General features: G+C 45.7%; 1 protein-coding gene across 1 annotated transcript in view; it reads left to right on the top strand.

The window, feature by feature from the left end:
* acvr2ab (activin A receptor type 2Ab) overlaps window positions 1-19,958 on the top strand; it is a gene marked incomplete at both ends in the record, with an annotated part of 107,381 nt that overhangs the window by 29,958 nt on the left and 57,465 nt on the right. Inside the window, 3 exons of the mRNA XM_083634125.1 lie at window positions 6,779-6,986; window positions 12,425-12,564; window positions 16,833-16,987. Of these exons, the coding sequence (XP_083490251.1) occupies window positions 6,779-6,986; window positions 12,425-12,564; window positions 16,833-16,987 (503 nt within the window). The remainder of the gene's footprint in view (window positions 1-6,778; window positions 6,987-12,424; window positions 12,565-16,832; window positions 16,988-19,958) is intronic.

A 19,958-nucleotide genomic window follows, 5' to 3' on the forward strand; every position in this document is an offset into this window, starting at 1 on the left:
ATTGGAGTACTACAAAGGAAAGAAATGTAGCTAAAACAAATAAATCAGTGGAATAGTTTTCAGTGCAAAACAGAGAGTTGCAAATCAGGGTTTAATGCTCACTGATGCAACAGAACTCTATTCTTGTCCAAACTGATGAGATGGCTCCACTTCATGCATGGAAGACTAGTTGAGCATTGACTAGCCTATCAATATAGCCTTATATGCCACAAAGTGAATCGCATTTATATTCAACAAACTATCATGACATCAGCGTTTGTTAACGAGTTGCTAAAAATACATGGGCGATAACTGCCCGCTTGCACATAACGATAACGCTAATTAATTAAACATTAACGCTAGCGTTGCAGATCAGTGTGCTCACTGCTGCAACAGAACGTCATTCTTGTCAAATCTGACGAGACAGCTCAACTTCACTGACTAGCCAATCAATATAAATGAATCGCATTTACATTCAACAAACTATCATGACATCAGCCTTTGTTAACGAGTTGCTAAAAATACACAATGCCCGCTTGCGCATAACGTTACGGCGGCAATTAATTAAACGATCTAATGCTACAACTCACAGCCAGATGCATGGATTTGTCAGACTGAGGGATCTGATAACCGCTAACTTGCGGTAAGCTGAGCTGACCCACCTCTCAATTATTTCTCTTGTCTGTGGAAACCAGTCCGTGTTGTTTCTGTTTCTTTTCCTGCTTTTCATCATCTTCGCCATATGGTACTCCAGGATAGGAGTAGCTTGAGTGGCTAACTTCTTGTATACTATCCGCACCGCACGCCTGGCTCACAGTCACAACAAACACACCGGCTAAAGTGGGCGTAACGTTTCCTGCATGCCTCTACATGACAGCCAATCACCAGCCGTATTAGAGCGCGGCGTGCAAGCATGTCGCATGCTTATAGGCTCAATGACGCTGTTTTGTTTTGGTATCGAAAATTGGTATCGATTGACAAGGGAGGCTTCGATACCCCTTAGTATCGATGTTTCCATTTCGGTGCCAAGTAAGTATCGAAACTCGATACCCAGCCCTACTCCTCTCCCTTCCGTCCGAGGAGTCTGGCGCCGCAGCTCTCCATAGGGGGATTGCGATGGGCGGCGCTTAGCGGCAGTGCCCTTGGAAAATAGTTTCAAACAATCCAACTTGCCGTTTTCAGCGTGTAGCAACGAGCTAGGGTGTAGATTTCTGCCGTTAGCTTGCTAGCTAGTTAGCGTTGTTGTTTTCACTGAGGCGGCAGGGCACTATTTACAGCGACACACAGGGAGGAGAGAGCGGAAGCCGCTCTGATTGACATGGTCGGAGCCAATGACAGAGCTTGTAATAAGCCGGGAGCGGACATCCGGCTGCCACCGAAACAGTCGCTCCAATGGGATAGCAAAGTAGAGCAGGGGAGGGTTTATCCCAGTTATGGAGACCTGCGGCGCCAGACTCCTCGGACGGAAGGAAGAGGAGGCTGGCCAGCAAGACTATCGGTTTGATTCAAGATTCAAGATTCAAGATTTTTATTGTCACTCCGTGGTACAAGTATCACGTGTGAAATTCTTGTGCTGTGGACTCCGTTTACAACATAGTACAAATATAACAGGGCATATGAGTGCAAAAACAACAAGAGACACAACAAGCAATAAGGCAGTAGAGTGATAAGACAAGTCAGTGACAGTGGCATATTCACTGCACATAGGTGCACATGTCATGTGCATACTTTAGGCGTGCTTAAACATTTTAAATTCGACGTATTTGACGTACAGGTGCAATAGCATATACCTAATTAAACATACAATTAAACATTGGACATACATAATGGTAGCAGCTATAGTACGGTACAGTACAGCTACTACACTATTTGTGTATGTTAAGGCGTCTCGTGGCCTGCGGGAAGAAACTGTCCCTCAAGCGATTTGTGCGTGCTTTTGGGACCCTGTATCTCCTCCCTGAGGGTAACAGGGAGAACAGGCTGTCGTGGGGATGGTTTGTGTCTTTGTGGTCTTCACCAGAGTTTTCTTGATCATACTCACAGGATCCCCCCCCCCCCCCCCCCCCGTCTGTCTTCTGGGCACTGTGGGTTTGACCCATTGACTGTAAATATGGTTTGACCCCTGCACTCTTTACTATTGGTTTCTCATCCTGAAGAGATGGAACAGGAACTTAACACTGCTGCTGCACTCATTGCAAGTCACTCAGAATAAAATGTAAATGCGCGGGCCGAGCGCCTGGATGTAGCGTCCGTGGGGAGCGGCGCGCCGGCGGCGCTAGCACAGCTAATGCCGTTACACCAGAAGTGGCTAATGAGCTAGCCTTCCGCTCGGCGTTCCCTCCGTCTGCATACCTCTCCATCATTAGCGCCTTTGGGCTCCCGCGAGGCCCCGCGGGGGGAACGGCGTGTCCGGGAAGCCTCGGAATAGAAAGGATAGAAAACAACGTCCAGACAATGAGCGCTTACCTGCCAACACTGCTGATGATGGAGTGGATAAACTTACAGCCACAGCCAGGGAAGTCTTTACATGACGTAAAGTCGTAGCATACATCATAGTAAGTAGCATGGAGATATGAGAATGGGGTCTTTTAACGAGGAAAAAAAGGCTTTATGTTGGTGCTTGTTTGCTGTATGATTATCACTGGTAGTTTACCTCCTATTTATTCAGCGCTACATCACTGTGACAGCCAAACACTTCATTTTCATATCGGCAAAATAACAACATAAAGTGTCTTCAGACGGTGCTACAAGTGCCTGGAAGGGATGGGGCGATGTAACATATTTCAATATGTGGCTAATAGGGCTAATATCTCCTCTCCCTCTGCTCGGCCCAATCCACTCAGGGGTTCAGTTGAATTGCTCAGTAGTTGAATATGTTTAGATTCTTTGAATGAATGCAATGTGAAAAAGAAACCTGCAAAATGTGCAAATGGCTCCGTTGGGCTCAGCCATGAGTTTCACTTTGAAGGCTTTCTCAAAGCGTCTGCCGAGCCCGCACCAAGCTCATCACATCATGGCAGCTTCCATGTGACGTGTGTGTGTGTGTGTGTGTGTGTGTGTGTGTGTGTGTGTGTGTGTGTGTGTGTTCGAGTGTGTCTGTGTGTGTGTGTATGTGTGTACTGTATATTTGTGTGCAAATTTAAAGTTTCTTCCCAGTTTTTTCCCCCTGCATGCAGATGTGTGTATATGTAGGCTCTTGCATGGCTGTGTGTGCTTTCCTGCATATATGTGTTTCTGTGCAAATATGTGATTCTCTGCATAGCCTATGCAGATTTGTGTGCACTACTGCACTTGCATTTTTGCAGTTCTTATTTCCTATATTTTTTTATTTATTTTATGAAGGCAGCTCGCGTGGGCACCACCTATTCATCAACCCAGACTGTTATTTTTCCTCTCGCTCTTTTTGCATCCGCCGTTTGCTCTCGAACGCGCGGGCGAAAGTTCACGGTTGCACCTGTTGGTGTAAAATAGCCCGCGGCTTCATGGGAAATTGATTTGATGAGGCGAAAGGCCCTCAGTGCTGCTAAGAGACTCAGTGCTGTGACCTCACTCGCTCGCTGGTGAAGTAGTTTCTCCATGTCTCTCTCTCTCTCTCCTCTTTCTCCCACTCTCCTCGCTCTCTCTCCCCCTACTCTCTCTCTCCCCCTCGCTCTCTCTCTCCCCTACTCTCTCCCTCTCTTTCTCCTCTCTCTCTCCTCTTTCTACCACTCTCCTCGCTCTCTCTCTCCCCCTACTCTCTCTCCCCCCTCACTCTCCTCGCTCTCTCTCTCCCCTACTCTCTCCCTCTCTTTCTCCTCCCTCTCTCCTCTTTCTCCCACTCTCCTCGCTCTCTCTCTCCCCCTACTCTCTCTCTCCCCCTCGCTCTCCTCTCTCACTCCCCTTCTCTCTCTCTCTCTCTCTTGCTTCCACCAGCAGCTGTTGTTAATGGTGTTGAAAAGAAAGCTGCAGTTGGCATTAACTGGCTTTACTTGAGCAGCCATTTTATTGAAAAACACATGGTGCTGGTAAAATACCCCCCCACACACACACTTTTCAATTGAAGTGATTTAACATAATTAATACGGTAATAATATTATTACAAATGCCAGACAGAACTAAAGCAGAATAAAACAGAAAAATCTGAAGAGAATATGATGGGTAAAGCAAATACTTATATTATAAAGTATTATAATATTATAAACGCAGCATTAGACTCTGTGTCTTGTTTTTGTTTGTTTAAAGAGACACATGTCCATGACTAAGGCAAACCAATATAATTGTTTCTGATCCCTCCAATGTCTTACACGCGCTGAGTATGAGTTACTGCCCTCTGGGAGGAGGTTTAGAGTCCCACGCTGCATATTAAATAGATCTAACAATTATTTTATTCCTGTTTCAGTTTCAAACTTTTAAATAGCGCCAGATAACAGTCTGTGCAATTATCGAATACCGATATCAAGACATGAAACTATGCTGCGCAATTATCGATATACATCGATATCAAGACATGCAACTAGATTATGGAAGAGTGCATTGCAGGGGGGCGATGCTGCAGTTCTTAAACTTGCCGGGTTGCCCAACTCGTTCCATTGTGTGTCTAATGTGTGTCTTGTCCACTTGGTTATTGTCTGTCTGTCTGAGTGAAGACAGCATGTTTCTCAATGGAAATTATTCACATTACATTACATTACATTACGTCATTTGGCAGACGCTTTTATCCAAAGCGACTTACAATAACACATTTTTTTGTCAGCAATAGAACAATCAACTATGGAGCACAGTCTATGACAACTACAACTTCTGAAGGAACAGTGGTACAAGTTTAGGTTAGTGGTACAAGTTTGGTTAGTTTTTTTTTTTTTTTTTTTTTTTTTAATAAGGAAAGAGAGAGAACGAAGTTAGATCAAGAAGGGCCCAGATGGAGCCTGAAAAGGTGTGTCTTTAGTCTTTTCCGAATTTCACTGGAAATTATTCACTGTTATCATACATGTCAATATAGTGATAACTTCCATTTCGCCCCCCAAAAAATCCACCTTTTTATTCAATTCCTTCACATATATTTTAAGAGTCTGGACAGACATGATCACATGGATGCAAACTGCAACTTGACTTGTTCATAGAGGCATACAGTCACCAGGCGCTTATTTCCACTTTATTGTTTATCTTGAAGGCTTTTATTTTTCATTGGTGTAATGACTAAAGCACTTTGGAGCACTGCTATAAAACATTTAAAAGTACCATAGAAGTCGATTCTGTTATTACTAAATGTTTTATGACTTCTCTGTATCTTCTATGTGTTTTGAGGCTATAAATAAATGTCCTTCCACAAGTCACTGCAATACAAAAGAAAATTATCTCCGCTGTCAGCGACAAAGCAGGAAACTTGTCTCCAGCAGTAACATTAGCAAGTTTATATATATATTTAGAACACGGCTCTCTTGAATACTCGATTCTGATTGGTCAATCAACAAGATTCACCGGTCATTATTTCTCGACAACCGACCGCTGCTCTGCCACACCTGGATTAATCAGTTGATAAGAGCTTTTTGTCAGCAAACACTACTAATTAGGCCAACCAGTTGCAGCTGTGGTGTGTTGTGTGCCAATTACGAATGAAACCGCTTTGTCGTTGAAAACGCTATTAAAAAATCTATTTGAATAATTATTTTTGTCAGATTATTGAATGATTTAGTTGTAGGCCGTGTTCTAAGCGGGATACTGTATATTGAGGCGGTGATTACTGGGAAATAATGACCTTCAGGTGAATCATTATTTCCCCCGTAATCACCGCCTCAATATACATTATCCCTTACATATATATATATATATATATATATATATATATATATATATATATATATATATATATATATATATATATATCCAGCAGCAACAGCAGTCTTTTCTGCCTTTTTCTTGTTTAATTGTTGTTATTGAGTCTATTTCTGCAATAACTTCACTTATGGCTGTGTTTATGCTAACGTTCACATTACTGCTAGTTACTTCGGAAGCCGCCATGTTTGCTACAGCGTCGGCCTGTATTTACGTCATCAACTACGTCAGTCCGCTCCATTGGCCAACTTGCGCTGTTAATCACAGGGCACTGAGCGCAGTTGGTGATTGGCTCTTCCGCTTTGCAGTTTCTGCTTAAAGCCCTCCCAGGCCTTGGGGCCAGACCGTCTCGCAGAACTAAATGAAATGTGAGTTCACGTGACGGGCTGGTTGACCAGACTAGAGGAATAGGTCTTAAATTGCATTGATAATGGTCTTAAAAAGTGATGAATTTAACTTGTTGAAACCTGCAATTAAAGCTCCCATATCATGCTATTTTTAACTGTATAAAACATGTCTCATGGGTCTTTAAAACTGTCTCTGTCTCTCCCCTCATTACCTATGCGCTGTTTTGATAAGGTAAGATAAGATAAGATGATCTGTTGGGATAGATCCACCTTTGGTGCAGTTGATTGTTTTCTGTAAACAAAAACTGGAACTGGAAAAACTTTTTCCATTCTACTCAGCTATGCTACAGACAATAAGGTTTGGTCTTCCACATTCAGTTGGCAGGGCAGCGCTGTAAGCAGGAAAATTAAACAAGTGTTACATTGTGATGTCACAAAATCACGGAAGTCAAAAAGACTCGTTTGGAGGCATTTTTTCCTTACATGGCTGGTGTGGCTTTGTCTGGGGCCCATGTGTTTTGAGACGTCCATGATGTTTATATAGCAGCACGCCCAAGTCCTTTATAACAAAGAAGCAAGGAAATCTTGTTTTACGCAAAGATGGGACTTAAATGAGCTCCCCCACCCTCTCTCTCCTCCAGGTGCCATCCTGGGCCGCTCAGAGACTCAGGAGTGCGTGTACTACAACTCGAGCTGGGAGAAGGAGCGCACCAACCGCAGCGGCATCGAGCCCTGCTACGGCGACAAGGACAAGCGGCTGCACTGCTTCGCCACCTGGAAGAACGTGTCCGGAGCCATCCAGGTTGTCAAGCAGGGCTGCTGGCTGGACGACGTCAACTGCTACGACAGGTACGCCAACTGCTACGACAGGTACGCCAACTGCTACGACAAGTACGCCAACTGCTACGACAGGTCAACCCATTCTCACTCCGAGCCCGTAGCATATTGACGCTTTGTCCCGTCCCTTGTGCGTCGCTTGTTACTAACATGGTACCCTTGAGTGACCCAGGAGCTAACCTCTCCCAGACCCTAACCCTAAACCTAATCTCTCCCACCCCCCACGCCTAAACCTAACCTCCCCCAGACCCTAACCCTAAACCTAACCTCTCCCACCCCCCATGCCTAAACCTAACCTCCCCCAGACCCTAACCCTAAACCTAACCTCTCCCACCCCCCACGCCTAAACCTAACCTCCCCCCAGACCCTAATGGGGGAGCAGTTGACTAATGGGGGAGCAGTTAGGCTAATGGGGGAGCAGTTTCCATAAGCGTCAAAGATGACTTCCATGGGTTTACATTGAGTTTAGTCGGAAAGCCCAAGTCCTTTCATGGGTCGCTCAAGGGTACCATGTTAGTAACAAGCGACGCACAAGGGACGGGACAAAGCGTCAATATACTACGCGCTCGGGGTGAGAACGTGTTGTACAGGTACGCCAACTGCTATGACCGGTACGTCAACTGCTACGACACGTACGCCAACTGCTATGACCGGTACGTCAACTGCTACGACAGGTACGCCAACTGCTACGATAGGTACGCCAACTGCTACGACAGGTACGCCAACTGCTACGACAGGTATGCCAACTGCTACAACAGGTACATCAACTGCTACGACAGGTACGCCAACTGCTACGACAGGACAGGTATGTCAACTGTTACAGGTACGCCAAGACCAGACACAGCTGGAGGCTCGCTGCAAGGCAGGAGATCATAGTGACACGATACAGCAAAGGAAACAAAATAAGAATAGAGAGAATAGGGGCTATTCTAACGTAAACCAACTGACAATGACAAGTGACCAAGATCAATCAATCAATCAATCAATCAATCAATCAATCAATCAATTTTATATTTATATAGCCCAAATCATAACAAGAGTTACAGTATCTCAAGGCACTTAGAGCAGGTAGAAGACCAGGCTCTTTATTTTAGACCCAACAATTGAAACAATTCTCACATGCACTGGCGATTTTACTGCAAGGTCATGTTCTGTCAATTTATAGTTTCAGATCTTCCATAAGCTGTTCAGTCAGAAAGCAGCTTTGTTTCTTTATTTTGGTTTTTAATTCGGCTGAAATTCCAGGTAGTAGAAAAAAGTTGTGAATTTTGCTTTCAGAGACTTACAGATACCCTTAGATTCTGAAGACTAGAAACAGAGCACTCCTTTCTAGTCTACTGTGCCTCGTCCTCGTCCTCCTTCCCCTCCTCCTCCTCATTGCTCATTTCTACCGTAGCTGCTACCTCGTTGGTTTCCCCTCGAGGTCTTTCCCGCTTCGCAGGCTCGCAGATGCAGCTCGCATGCTACGCGCGCACGCCCAGCCTCGCTCGCTACACGGGCTCGCATACGTGGGCTCGCATACGCGGGCTCGTGTACACGGGCTCGCGTACGCAGCTCGGCTGCTGTGCAGCCTCGTCTGCTTAACTGGCCTGCGCGTCGCACAGTCGTAGTTGAGCAATTGTGTGTTGCGCCGCCCCGCCGCCGTGCTATTCTCTCTCCAATCATAGTGTGGTGAGATGTTTGAATTACAGCATGTATAAGTGCAAAATAGCAGCTTGAATGCACTGGGGCAAAAAAAGAAGAAATAATCACAAATCCAATATGGAGATATGCGAAAAATCGGAAATATAGACCTATTCACCTTATTCCTGGACCTACGTTTCCCATGATTCTAAGCGGTTGCCGGTTGTCAACTTCCTGTTTACATTTTTTTCACTAGCAAGTAGGTGCGCGCCGCTGTCAAAGAGTGGGAACGTTTGGCTTATTTTATCCCAAATGGCTAAAAATAGTAACGTTGTGTGGTTGCATAGCGGCGATATTTTACAAAAACGAGGTGAATGTCAATTCACTCGTACTGTACGGGCTTATTTTAGCCGAAATGGCTAAAATTAGTATATGGTTGCATAGCGGCCACTTTTGTTTTGAAGGCTAAACGTCCAAACCTTGGAACTCTTATTATTTGGTCATTGAACGGAGCTTTAGCGGTCTCTCTCTTTCAAGATTCAAGATATTGTCACTCCGTTGTACAATTATGCACGTGTGAAATTATTGTGCTGGGGGGCTCCATTACAAGACATAGGTAGGTACAAAGTCACAACAATTATTATGATTATTTGCAGTCTCTTTCGCTATGAACGGTCCTGGGCGGAAACAGGCAACCGGCAGCTGGAAACAGGAAGGGAGGGTGTCATGGAAGCAGGGAGGGAGGGTGTCATGGAAACAGGGAGGGAGGGTGTCATGGAAACAGGGAGGGAGGGTGTCATGGAAACAGGGAGGGAGGGTGTCATGAATCAGGGAGGGAGGGTGTCATGGAAACAGGGAGGGAGGGTGTCATGGAAACAGGGAGGGAGGGTGTCATGGAAACAGGGAGGGAGGGTGTCATGGAAACAGGGAGGGAGGGTGTCATGGAAACAGGAAGGGAGGGTGTCATGGAAACAGGGAGGGAGGGTGTCATGGAAACAGGGAGGGAGGGTGTCATGGAAACAGGGAGGGAGGGTGTCATGGAAACAGGGAGGGAGGGTGTCATGGAAACAGGAAGGGAGGGTGTCATGGAAACAGGGAGGGAGGGTGTCATGGAAACAGGGAGGGAGGGTGTCATGGAAACAGGGAGGGAGGGTGTCATGGAAACAGGGAGGGAGGGTGTCATGAATCAGGGAGGGAGGGTGTCATGGAAACAGGGAGGGAGGGTGTCATGGAAGCGCCCACGGTCTCACCAGGAAACTCGTGAATAGTTGCTCTTTTTGTTCCTAAATGAGCTCTCCAATAGATAACAAAGGTCCTTTGCTTTCAAAATAGCAATATTTGTGAGGAGAGCACAAAGTAGTAATAGTAGTCAGTCACTGTAGTAATATTATAGTGTTTATAGTGTGCAGTGATATTCTACATCCTCCGTTCAAACAGTTCCCAATATATCTATCTGTTCGTCATGCACAAGGAAGGGCCGTTTTTACATTGTAAATGATCATAATCGAGGGGGGAAAACTACTAAATAAGTACAGTATAAGTTGCCGGTGCAGTGATTTCCAATGGGAAGCTTGAGACAGGAGTTCTGAGCATCATGCTCGAAGTAGTCTACATTTTAAAAGAGGTCATTTAAAAAAAAATATATAATTTTTTTTTAATATAATTTAAATCTGTGAGAGAACTCCCACCGCCGATGGATTCCTGTATAGTCCAATCGTGACCGCCCGAACCTAGTTTAGTCATGTTATTGTGGTTCCTTGCTCTCAGGAGTTCAAAATAGAGCTAGATTGGCTAACTACATCATGATACATGACATCATGTACTGTAATGTGTTTTTCTTTTAATTGGGTAGAAGCATTTTTCAATCAAAGGTGATGATGGTTTATAGTGGGACTTACCCTGCCCGCCCCATTCACTTCAATAGAACTGGCATCAATGCAAAATCCCAATGCTGTGACATGAGTGATGTCTTCTTATCCTTTTTTAGGGTCCTTGCTCACAGTTTGGCTGCTTGTTCTCAGCCCGGCGCCGTCTCGCCTCCCGGGAGAGTCCGCCGCAAGTCGAGGGCGGCTGCCACTTCCTCTGAGAGAGGGAGAGAGAGATTGTGTGTGTGTGTTTGTCTGGATGTGTGTACGTGGGTGTGTGAGTGTGTTATTGTTGTGTTGTGTGTTACCTCCATGTCCTCCAGGCGAGGGCATAGGGAGGAAACAGAGTGTGTGTTTGTTTGGTTGTGTGTAGTCTCTCAAAGCCAGTCTATCTCTTCCACAATCTTCGAATGCTCCAGAGACCGTTAAAATGTGGCCAAAGGAAAAAAAAATGCTTCAGACCGGAGGAAGTTTGATGATATTCGATCAATCACAACAAAACCGAGGCAGGTGATTGGAAAAATTTGCACATGTGCCCGCCTTCAACGAATGTACCCGCCGCTTATATTGAACTATTGGACTCTGATTGGACTAATGAGCCGATGTCTCGCCTAAAGCCTCATTAGTCCAATCAGAACTCATTATTTTCACTGGACTTTCCCTTTCCGTTTTGACCGACTTTCCCCTGCAGGAAGTACAGACGGGTAGGTGGGAGCTTTTGCAAATCGCAGGGGACAATACGTCTGTTTTAAGAGACTAGGATGTGTGTGAATCTGCCATAGCTTCTGATCCAGATCCAGAAGTGTGTCTTAAAAAATAATGTTCTTGCACTCATCCTTGGTATAGGAGAATGACTTGTGGTTGGCCATCTAGATTCATTCTAATGGGTCCACAACATCCTAAAGCAGGGGTTCCCAACCTTTTTTGGCTCGTGACCCTATTTTGATGCTGCAAAAATCTAGGGACCCCCAACATTCAAATTCCGGTACACCATTGATAAAGTCATCAGTGACATCGTCAGTGATGTCACATAGTATGCATCTTTTTCCGCCCAAAATTCTGCCTTTAATCTGATAATTCTGCCTTTAATCTCAAAACACTAACTATTTTCTCAAAATTCTGACAATAACTCAGAATTCTGACTTTAATCTCAGAATTCTGACTTTATTCTCAGAATCCTGATTTAAAGTTATAATCTCAAAGACTTTCCCAACAAAAAAAAATACTCACAATGATGATTGAGGCTATGGTCCATTGATGGAAGCCTTTGCAGTACATTATGTGACATTAGTAATGTCACATAACGCAACACTGTTTTGATGTCACCTGCAATTACCACTCATCACCATAGGTGTCACCCAAGAGAACAAAGCTGAAATCTTAGAGATTATCACTTTAAACTCAGAACTACACAAAAAAAAAATCGCAAGTTACCCTAATCATCTTCGGTAGTATTTTTTGTTTTTTAATTTCTGGCGACCCTATTTTAATTCCTGGTGACCCCACTTAGGGTCGCGACCCTAAGGTTGGGAACCACTGTCCTAAAGAAAGAGAACGGAGCTGCTCCTGTCCAGGACAACCCAGGAATGTCCTTATCAGAGAGAGAAGTGGCAAGAGTGCTGCTGCTGCTGCCACCTCACACAGCCCCCAGGCAGAGACAGAGCAGAGCGGCTCGCTGCTCCTGCATTTATTCACTTGTTTAGTCACTTTATTTATATTGAACGTCGCGTGTCCAAATTGCACCAAATCCAACACTGCAAATTGCAGTAAGGTTAGAATACAGAAAGTTGGCTCTTTATTTTATGGGGGCATTTAAAGTCCCCGTCATCCCAATTCCAAGGGCAATTTGATATTTTTTTGTGGGCATTTTGCCCCCGACACCCCGCTAATTTCCGACCCTGGTGTGTGTGTGTGTGTCTTTTTGTAATCTGTGTCTGTGTGTGTCCTCTCCTCTGTCTACAGCAGCGAGTGTGTGGAGAGGAAGGAGAGCCCGGACGTCTTCTTCTGCTGCTGTGAGGGCAACATGTGCAACGAGCGCTTCCTGTATGCGCCAGATGCTCCACCCCCGCAGAGCGAGTCGCACCGCCAGTCCACCGCCTACAGTACGTTTCGCCAGGGGGGAGAGGGGGGAAAATACACTCAACAGTGTATGCTAAAGTGTTAGCATGGAGCCTACTATCACTCACCATAGTGTATGCTAAAGCATTAGCATGGAGCCCACTATCACTCAACATAGTGTATGCTAAAGTGTTAGCATGGAGCCTACTATCACTCACCATAGTGTATGCTAAAGCATTAGCATGGAGCCCACTATCACTCAACATAGTGTATGCTAAAGTGTTAGCATGGAGCCTACTATCACTCACCATAGTGTATGCTAAAGTGTTAGCATGGAGCCTACTATCACTCACCATAGTGTATGCTAAAGCATTAGCATGGAGCCCACTATCACTCAACATAGTGTATGCTAAAGTGTTAGCATGGAGCCTACTATCACTCACCATAGTGTATGCTAAAGTGTTAGCATGGAGCCTACTATCACTCACCATAGTGTATGCTAAAGCGTTAGCATGGAGCCTACTATCACTCACCATAGTGTATGCTAAAGTCTTAGCATGGAGCCTACTATCACTCACCATAGTGTATGCTAAAGCGTTAGCATGGAGCCTACCATCACTCAACATAGTGTATACTAAAGTGTTAGCATGGAGCCTACTATCACTCACCATAGTGTATGCTAAAGTGTTAGCATGGAGCCTACTATCACTCACATGGAGCCTACTATCACTCAACATAGTGTATGCCAAAGCGTTAGCATGGAGCCTACTATCATTCAACATAGTGTATGTTGAAGCGTTAGCATGGAGCCTACTATCACTCAACATAGTGTATGCTAAAGTGTTAGCATGGAGCCTACTATCACTCAACATCATGTATGCTGAAGTGTTAGCATGGAGCCTACTATCACTCAACATAGTGTATGCTAAAGTGTTAGCATGGAGCCTACTATCATTCAACATCATGTATGCTGAAGTGTTAGCATGGAGCCTACTATTATTCAACATAGTGTGTATACTAAAGTGTTAGCATGGAGCCTAATATCACTCAACATAGTGTATGCTAAAGTGTTACTTAGCATGGAGCCTTCTATCACTCAACATAGTGTATGCTAAAGTGTTAGCATAGAGCCTACTATCACTCACCATAGTGTATGCTAAAATGTTAGCATAGAGCCTACTATCACTCACCATAGTGTATGTTAAAGTGTTAGCATTGAGCCTACTATCACTCAACATAGTGTATGCTAAAGTGTTAGCATATAGCCTACTGTCACTCAACATAGTGTATGTTAAAGTCTTAGCATGGAGCCTACTATCATTCAACATAGTGTGTATACTAAAGTGTTAGCATGGAGCCTACGATCACTCAACATAGTGTATGCTAAAGGGTTAGCATGGAGCCTACTATCACTCAACATAGTGTATGCTAAAATGTTAGCATAGAGCCTACTATCACTCACCATAGTGTATGTTAAAGTGTTAGCATTGAGCCTACTATCACTCAACATAGTGTATGCTAAAGTGTTAGCATAGAGCCTACTGTCACTCAACATAGTGTGTATACTAAAGTGTTAGCATGGAGCCTACGATCACTCAACATAGTGTATGCTAAAGCGTTAGCATTGAGCCTACTATCACTCAACATAGTGTATGCTAAAGCGTTAGCATTGAGCCTACTATCACTCAACATAGTGTATACTAAAGCGTTAGCATGGAGCCTACTGTCACTCAACATAGTGTATGCTAAAGCGTTAGCATGGAGCCTACGATCACTCAACATAGTGTATGCTAAAGTGTTAGCATGGAGCCTACTATCACTCAACATAGTGTATACTAAAGCGTTAGCATGGAGTCTACTATCAAAACGTTCAAAGTCCCACTGAAAAAATGCCCTAAAGCGGAAAACATGCTTGTGCGTCAGCCTCAACTTGGAGCCTTGCCGGCGGCAGCTAGACCTATATACTCCTCATCATCAGCTTGACGAGGTGATGAGTAAATTGTGTAATTTCACTAGGATTTCAATAAGTATAAGTTAACCCAAGGAGATAATGACGTGCATATACTGTACTTGGTAATAGCTTTCACTCTCTCCTGTTATCTCCCCATCTACATTATATTACAGTATACTTGCACTGTTCACGTCAGCTACGTCGAGTCACATTTTCGCAGAGCTGCACGCCAGCTGTGCCGTGGCTCAGCCCTCAGAGCATTCGGCGCAGGCTTTGACGCTGTAGCATGTAAAAGGTTTCAGAGTCCGAGTCCCAGGATGCAGCTGGCGTAGCCCCGGTTGCCACGGTGACAGTGGTGCCCGATGGGGTTAGACTCTCACGCCGTGTGACGCGAGGACAGGCCTGCCACTGCCTTCAGGGTCACACACAGTTCACAGCACTGCTATTTTTGGCAGTCGGATTACGTTATGTCACGAGATGGATATACTAATCCTGGAGTGTGTGTGTGTGAGTGTGCCTGTGTGTGTGCATGTGTGTGTGCCTGAGTGTGTGTGCACTGTGTGTGTGTGTGTGTGTGTGTGTGTGTGTGTGTGTGTGTGTGTGTGTGTGTGTGTGTGTTGAAGATGATAGGGTCCCTCAGCACAGTAAACTATACGCAGAGTTGCTGCTGCATTTAGAGATGATGTAGCTCAGAGTCACGTCAATCAAACCAGCTGTGGTTTGACACATTACATGCACACTAATAAACTAATTATCATATTTCTAGATTTAGCCTACCTGATTATCAAGTGGTCATATAAACAGCCTAGACCCATATCCTTTACCGGATAAAGACAAATAAAAACACCTAGCTTTTCATCAGGTTTATTCATTGCATTCTGTCCACTCACAGACTTTGAGGTGAGTTCCTGCTATTTAAGTGTATGTAGAATGCAGAAATCAGATTATTGCCAGTTACCTGATTATTCTCAGTTATCTGTTCATTGTGTGCATGTAAATGCACTAGACCGGATTAATGCGCATCAGACATGTCTGGACATCTGTAGTATTTGTGGTGTGTCGGTCCCACGCCATCGGCGGCTTGTCGGTGGCTTTTCTGGTGATTCATGGATCTTCGGTGAGAGAAATCACTGATTGGCTGGTCAGCTGGGAGTGAATCCATGCAGGAGAAGAGAGGGCACAGTCAAAACGTTCTGCTCATTTTCCAACTTGATCCCGTCGGATGATTCCAATACACAGATATTTTCACCACGACGTGGCTTCAGGAAAGCCCCTTGACCCTGTCACTGTATGATATGACCCATTTAGTGTGCTTTCTCCTTATTTTTACACCTTCACCTTTTCCTTTCTTCCACAAGCAAGGGCTGACAATGGCAGTGTCATTTTCAACTTTTTACCAGACCAGACTAGCTATATACCGTTTAAGTGAGCGAAATCGTAGGCAAACGCTGCTTTGTTCCATGAATCAGATCTCACGCAGGTGCAGAATGTACGTGCTAGTTTACCGTCACCTATAGTATTTGCGGTGTGTTCGAGTGCAACTTTTTGGCTCAGAAAAAGGCGACGCGTCAGTTGGCCTTTGTTGCTGCTAGTCCTTTCAAGTGTCCCCGGTACGTCAAGGCCTTTTGTCTTTCCTCTCTCCCCACCAAGAATGTAGGTTATTTGTGATCATTTACACTTTGTTTTTGTTTGATTCTTATGAGCAGGGTTCACACAGGTCCTTGAAATCCTTCACAATTTGTGGATTGGGGGGGGGGGGGGATCAAGGTCTTGGAAGTTTTTGAAAATAGATAGACAAAAATAGACGTGGGTCATTGAAAGTTCAAGATTCACTTTAATAGCCACAGTAAGTAATCAGATTACATACAAGGAATTTGACTTAGTGCAAGTATGATGCGCAGCATTCACATCAATAGTCAGAAGACAGCAATACAGAAAAACAATCACAAAATTGGGAGGAGGATGATAAAGTACTATTCATGAGGGCTTTCAGGTCTCGTTGAAGAGGCGGAAGGAAGTTCTTTTGGTCTATTATTTTTGCTTGGAAAATATATTTTTTGCTTGGAAAATATAAACATGTTCGGTGTTGTAATAGTAATTAACCTTGATCCGTGTCTCAAACTATGCCTTGTTGGGTAATTGAATTTGAAGGTCCTTGAAAAGTCCTTGAATTTGATGATTATGAAGGTGTGGGAACCCTGTATGATATGAGTCAGTAAGTTTGAAGGGTCTGATTAATTATTCTCCTCCTTTGCCCCATTCCCTCCCTCTCCCCCCTTCCCTCCCTCTCTCTCTCTCTCTTTCTCCCTCCCTCTCTCTCTCCCTCCCTCTCTCTCTCTCTCTCTCTCGCTCTCTCCACAGCCACATCGAACCCTTTCTCCCAGAAGCCTCAGCTCTTCAGCACTCTGCTGTACTCTCTGGTTCCCATCATGGGGCTGGCGGCCGTGGTTCTCTTCTCCTTCTGGATGTGGCGGCACCACAAGCTGGCCTACCCTGCTGCCCTCGTCCCCACACACGTAAGTCACAAGCTGGCCTACCCAGCCGCCCTCGTCCCCACACACGTAAGTCACAAGCTGGCCTACCCTGCTGCCCTCGTCCCCACACACGTAAGTCACAAGCTGGCCTACCCTGCCGCCCTCGTCCCCACACACGTAAGTCACAAGCTGGCCTACCCTGCCGCCCTCGTCCCCACACACGTAAGTCACAAGCTGGCCTACCCAGCCGCCCTCGTCCCCACACACGTAAGTCACAAGCTGGCCTACCCAGCCGCCCTCGTCCCCACACACGTAAGTCACAAGCTGGCCTACCCAGCCGCCCTCGTCCCCACACATGTAAGTCACAAGCTGGCCTACCCAGCTGCCCTCGTCCCCACACACGTAAGTCACAAGCTGGCCTACCCTGCTGCCCTCGTCCCCACACACGTAAGTCACAAGCTGGCCTACCCAGCTGCCCTCGTCCCCACACATGTAAGTCACAAGCTGGCCTACCCAGCTGCCCTCGTCCCCACACACGTAAGTCACAAGCTGGCCTACCCTGCTGCCCTCATCTCCACACACGTAAGTCACAAGCTGGCCTACCCAGCCGCCCTCATCCCCACACGTAAGTCACAAGCTGGCCTACCCTGCCGCCCTCGTCCCCACACACGTAAGTCACAAGCTGGCCTACCCAGCCGCCCTCGTCCCCACACACGTAAGTCACAAGCTGGCCTACCCAGCCGCCCTCGTCCCCACACACGTAAGTCACAAGCTGGCCTACCCTGCTGCCCTCGTCCCCACACACGTAAGTCACAAGCTGGCCTACCCAGCCGCCCTCGTCCCCACACATGTAAGTCACAAGCTGGCCTACCCTGCTGCCCTCGTCCCCACACATGTAAGTCACAAGCTGGCCTACCCTGCTGCCCTCGTCCCCACACATGTAAGTCACAAGCTGGCCTACCCTGCTGCCCTCGTCCCCACACACGTAAGTCACAAGCTGGCCTACCCAGCTGCCCTCGTCCCCACACATGTAAGTCACAAGCTGGCCTACCCAGCTGCCCTCGTCCCCACACATGTAAGTCACAAGCTGGCCTACCCAGCTGCCCTCGTCCCCACACATGTAAGTCACAAGCTGGCCTACCCAGCTGCCCTCGTCCCCACACATGTAAGTCACACGCCCTCGTCCCCACACACGAAACAATTGAAAAAAAAACAGTGAAATGAATACATCCGGATTCCAGGATGTACCCTTCTTAGGCCTGGCTCATCTCCTCTCCTCTGTTCAGTAGACTCTGGGAGGCTAGGGTGTCACAAGCTGGCCTACCCTGCTGCCCTCATCCCCACACATGTAAATCCTACTAAGAAGTATAAGAATCACTTTATCCATATTGAGTACCGCAAATTTATGAAACAGCGAAGTTTGTGTTGAGCAAGATAATCTTCACAAATGAGGAACACTGTTTGGAACACTTTTGAAGTGTTTCTGAAAATCTCATAAAAAAAAACCTGCATGTATCCTCAAAAGTCATAAAAGTGGTCCTCATTCGTGAAGATTATCTTGCTGAACACAAACGTCGCTGTTATTTACACTTTTGTTAACCACAGACCTTATTTCATAGCCTGGTAAACCAGCCCGTCACGTGAACTCACATTTCAGTTGCTTCTGCATGATGATGAAAAGTTGACTAAATTGAGTTGGACGTTCAGTGCTCCTTGTATTGTTCTTAATAGGAAACCCTGCCTATCTGGCTTCTCCATTACCACTCCTTTATTCTATGACTCACTGGTCCTTTTGCTTCTCTACCTCATCTCCTATCATGTGTTTCCTATTGCTGCTGTCATAGAAACACACACACACACACACACACACACACACACACACACACACACACACACACACACACATCTCCAATTGTGGCGATTTTCATGTTTTTACTCAAGGTCCTTCTTTGGTCTTGTGGCCCCTAGCAGCACCCGTGGGACCCATTCAAAGCCTTTTAGAAAGTTAAAAAATGGCACGCTTGTCAGTGTGAGAATGAGGCTGTTTGTCTGAATTCCTGAATAGTTAACAGGGGAAAAAGCAGAGAAGCCGTGCAGGGCTGGGAACGCTCTGAGAGCTTCCAGCCTATGGAGCAGGAGTCTGGGGCCTCTGCATTATTGATGAGGCTTTATATAGGCAAACACAGCTAAACACAGAGACACGGCTCCCAGCACTGCCTGCCAGCACGGAGCCCGGCGGGGGGAAGGAGGCAAGGCAAGGCGGGCGATTCTCCGTTGAGTTTTTTAGGTTTGCACAGCCCCAAAGCAGAGCAGGGGAGGTGATCAAAACACAGATCAAGACCAACCAGGACAAAATTACTAATTAGAGCTGCAAAGATTAATCAATTAGTTGTTGTCAATTATTAAATGAATCGACAACTATTTTGATAACCCATTAATCGGGTTGAGTCATTTTTAAGAAAGAAAAAAAAGTCAAAATTCTCTGATTCCAGCTTCTTAACACGTTCACTGCCAATGACGTATTAATACGTCAAAAATAATCCAACGGTTGACTGCCAATGACGTATTAATACGTCAAAAAAATGAATTTTTTTTTTTTGACCGTGGGATGTGCATCTAACCCTTTTACATCTCTTATATAATTATTGGAGCCACCGAACGTTTACAACCCATTCCACCGAGCCACTAAGTGGCGACAGTGCTCTGCTGACTAGAGGAAGGCAAGCAAAAAGCAGCCATTCTCATGAAAATGGATGGGGGAAAACGCTTTCGTTTTCGCGCTGATTGCTGGCGATGCGGGATTGCAAATTTGCATAATAGATTACAGGTGGAACACACTTTGAAACACGCAGCATAAATATGACCAGAATCGCAAAAGCTTCTCTCAACCAAAACTCCAAGAAGCGAGCGAGTCCATCCAGACTTCCTCAAACAGCGGCCGCGCAGACAGGCACAGCAGCAGCAAAGCAATGAGACTGGTGACGCGAGGTTACAGCAGCAGCAACGAGCTTGT

Source organism: Poromitra crassiceps (assembly GCF_964638095.1).
Source record: "Poromitra crassiceps genome assembly, chromosome: 3".
NCBI lineage: Eukaryota > Metazoa > Chordata > Actinopteri > Beryciformes > Melamphaidae > Poromitra > Poromitra crassiceps.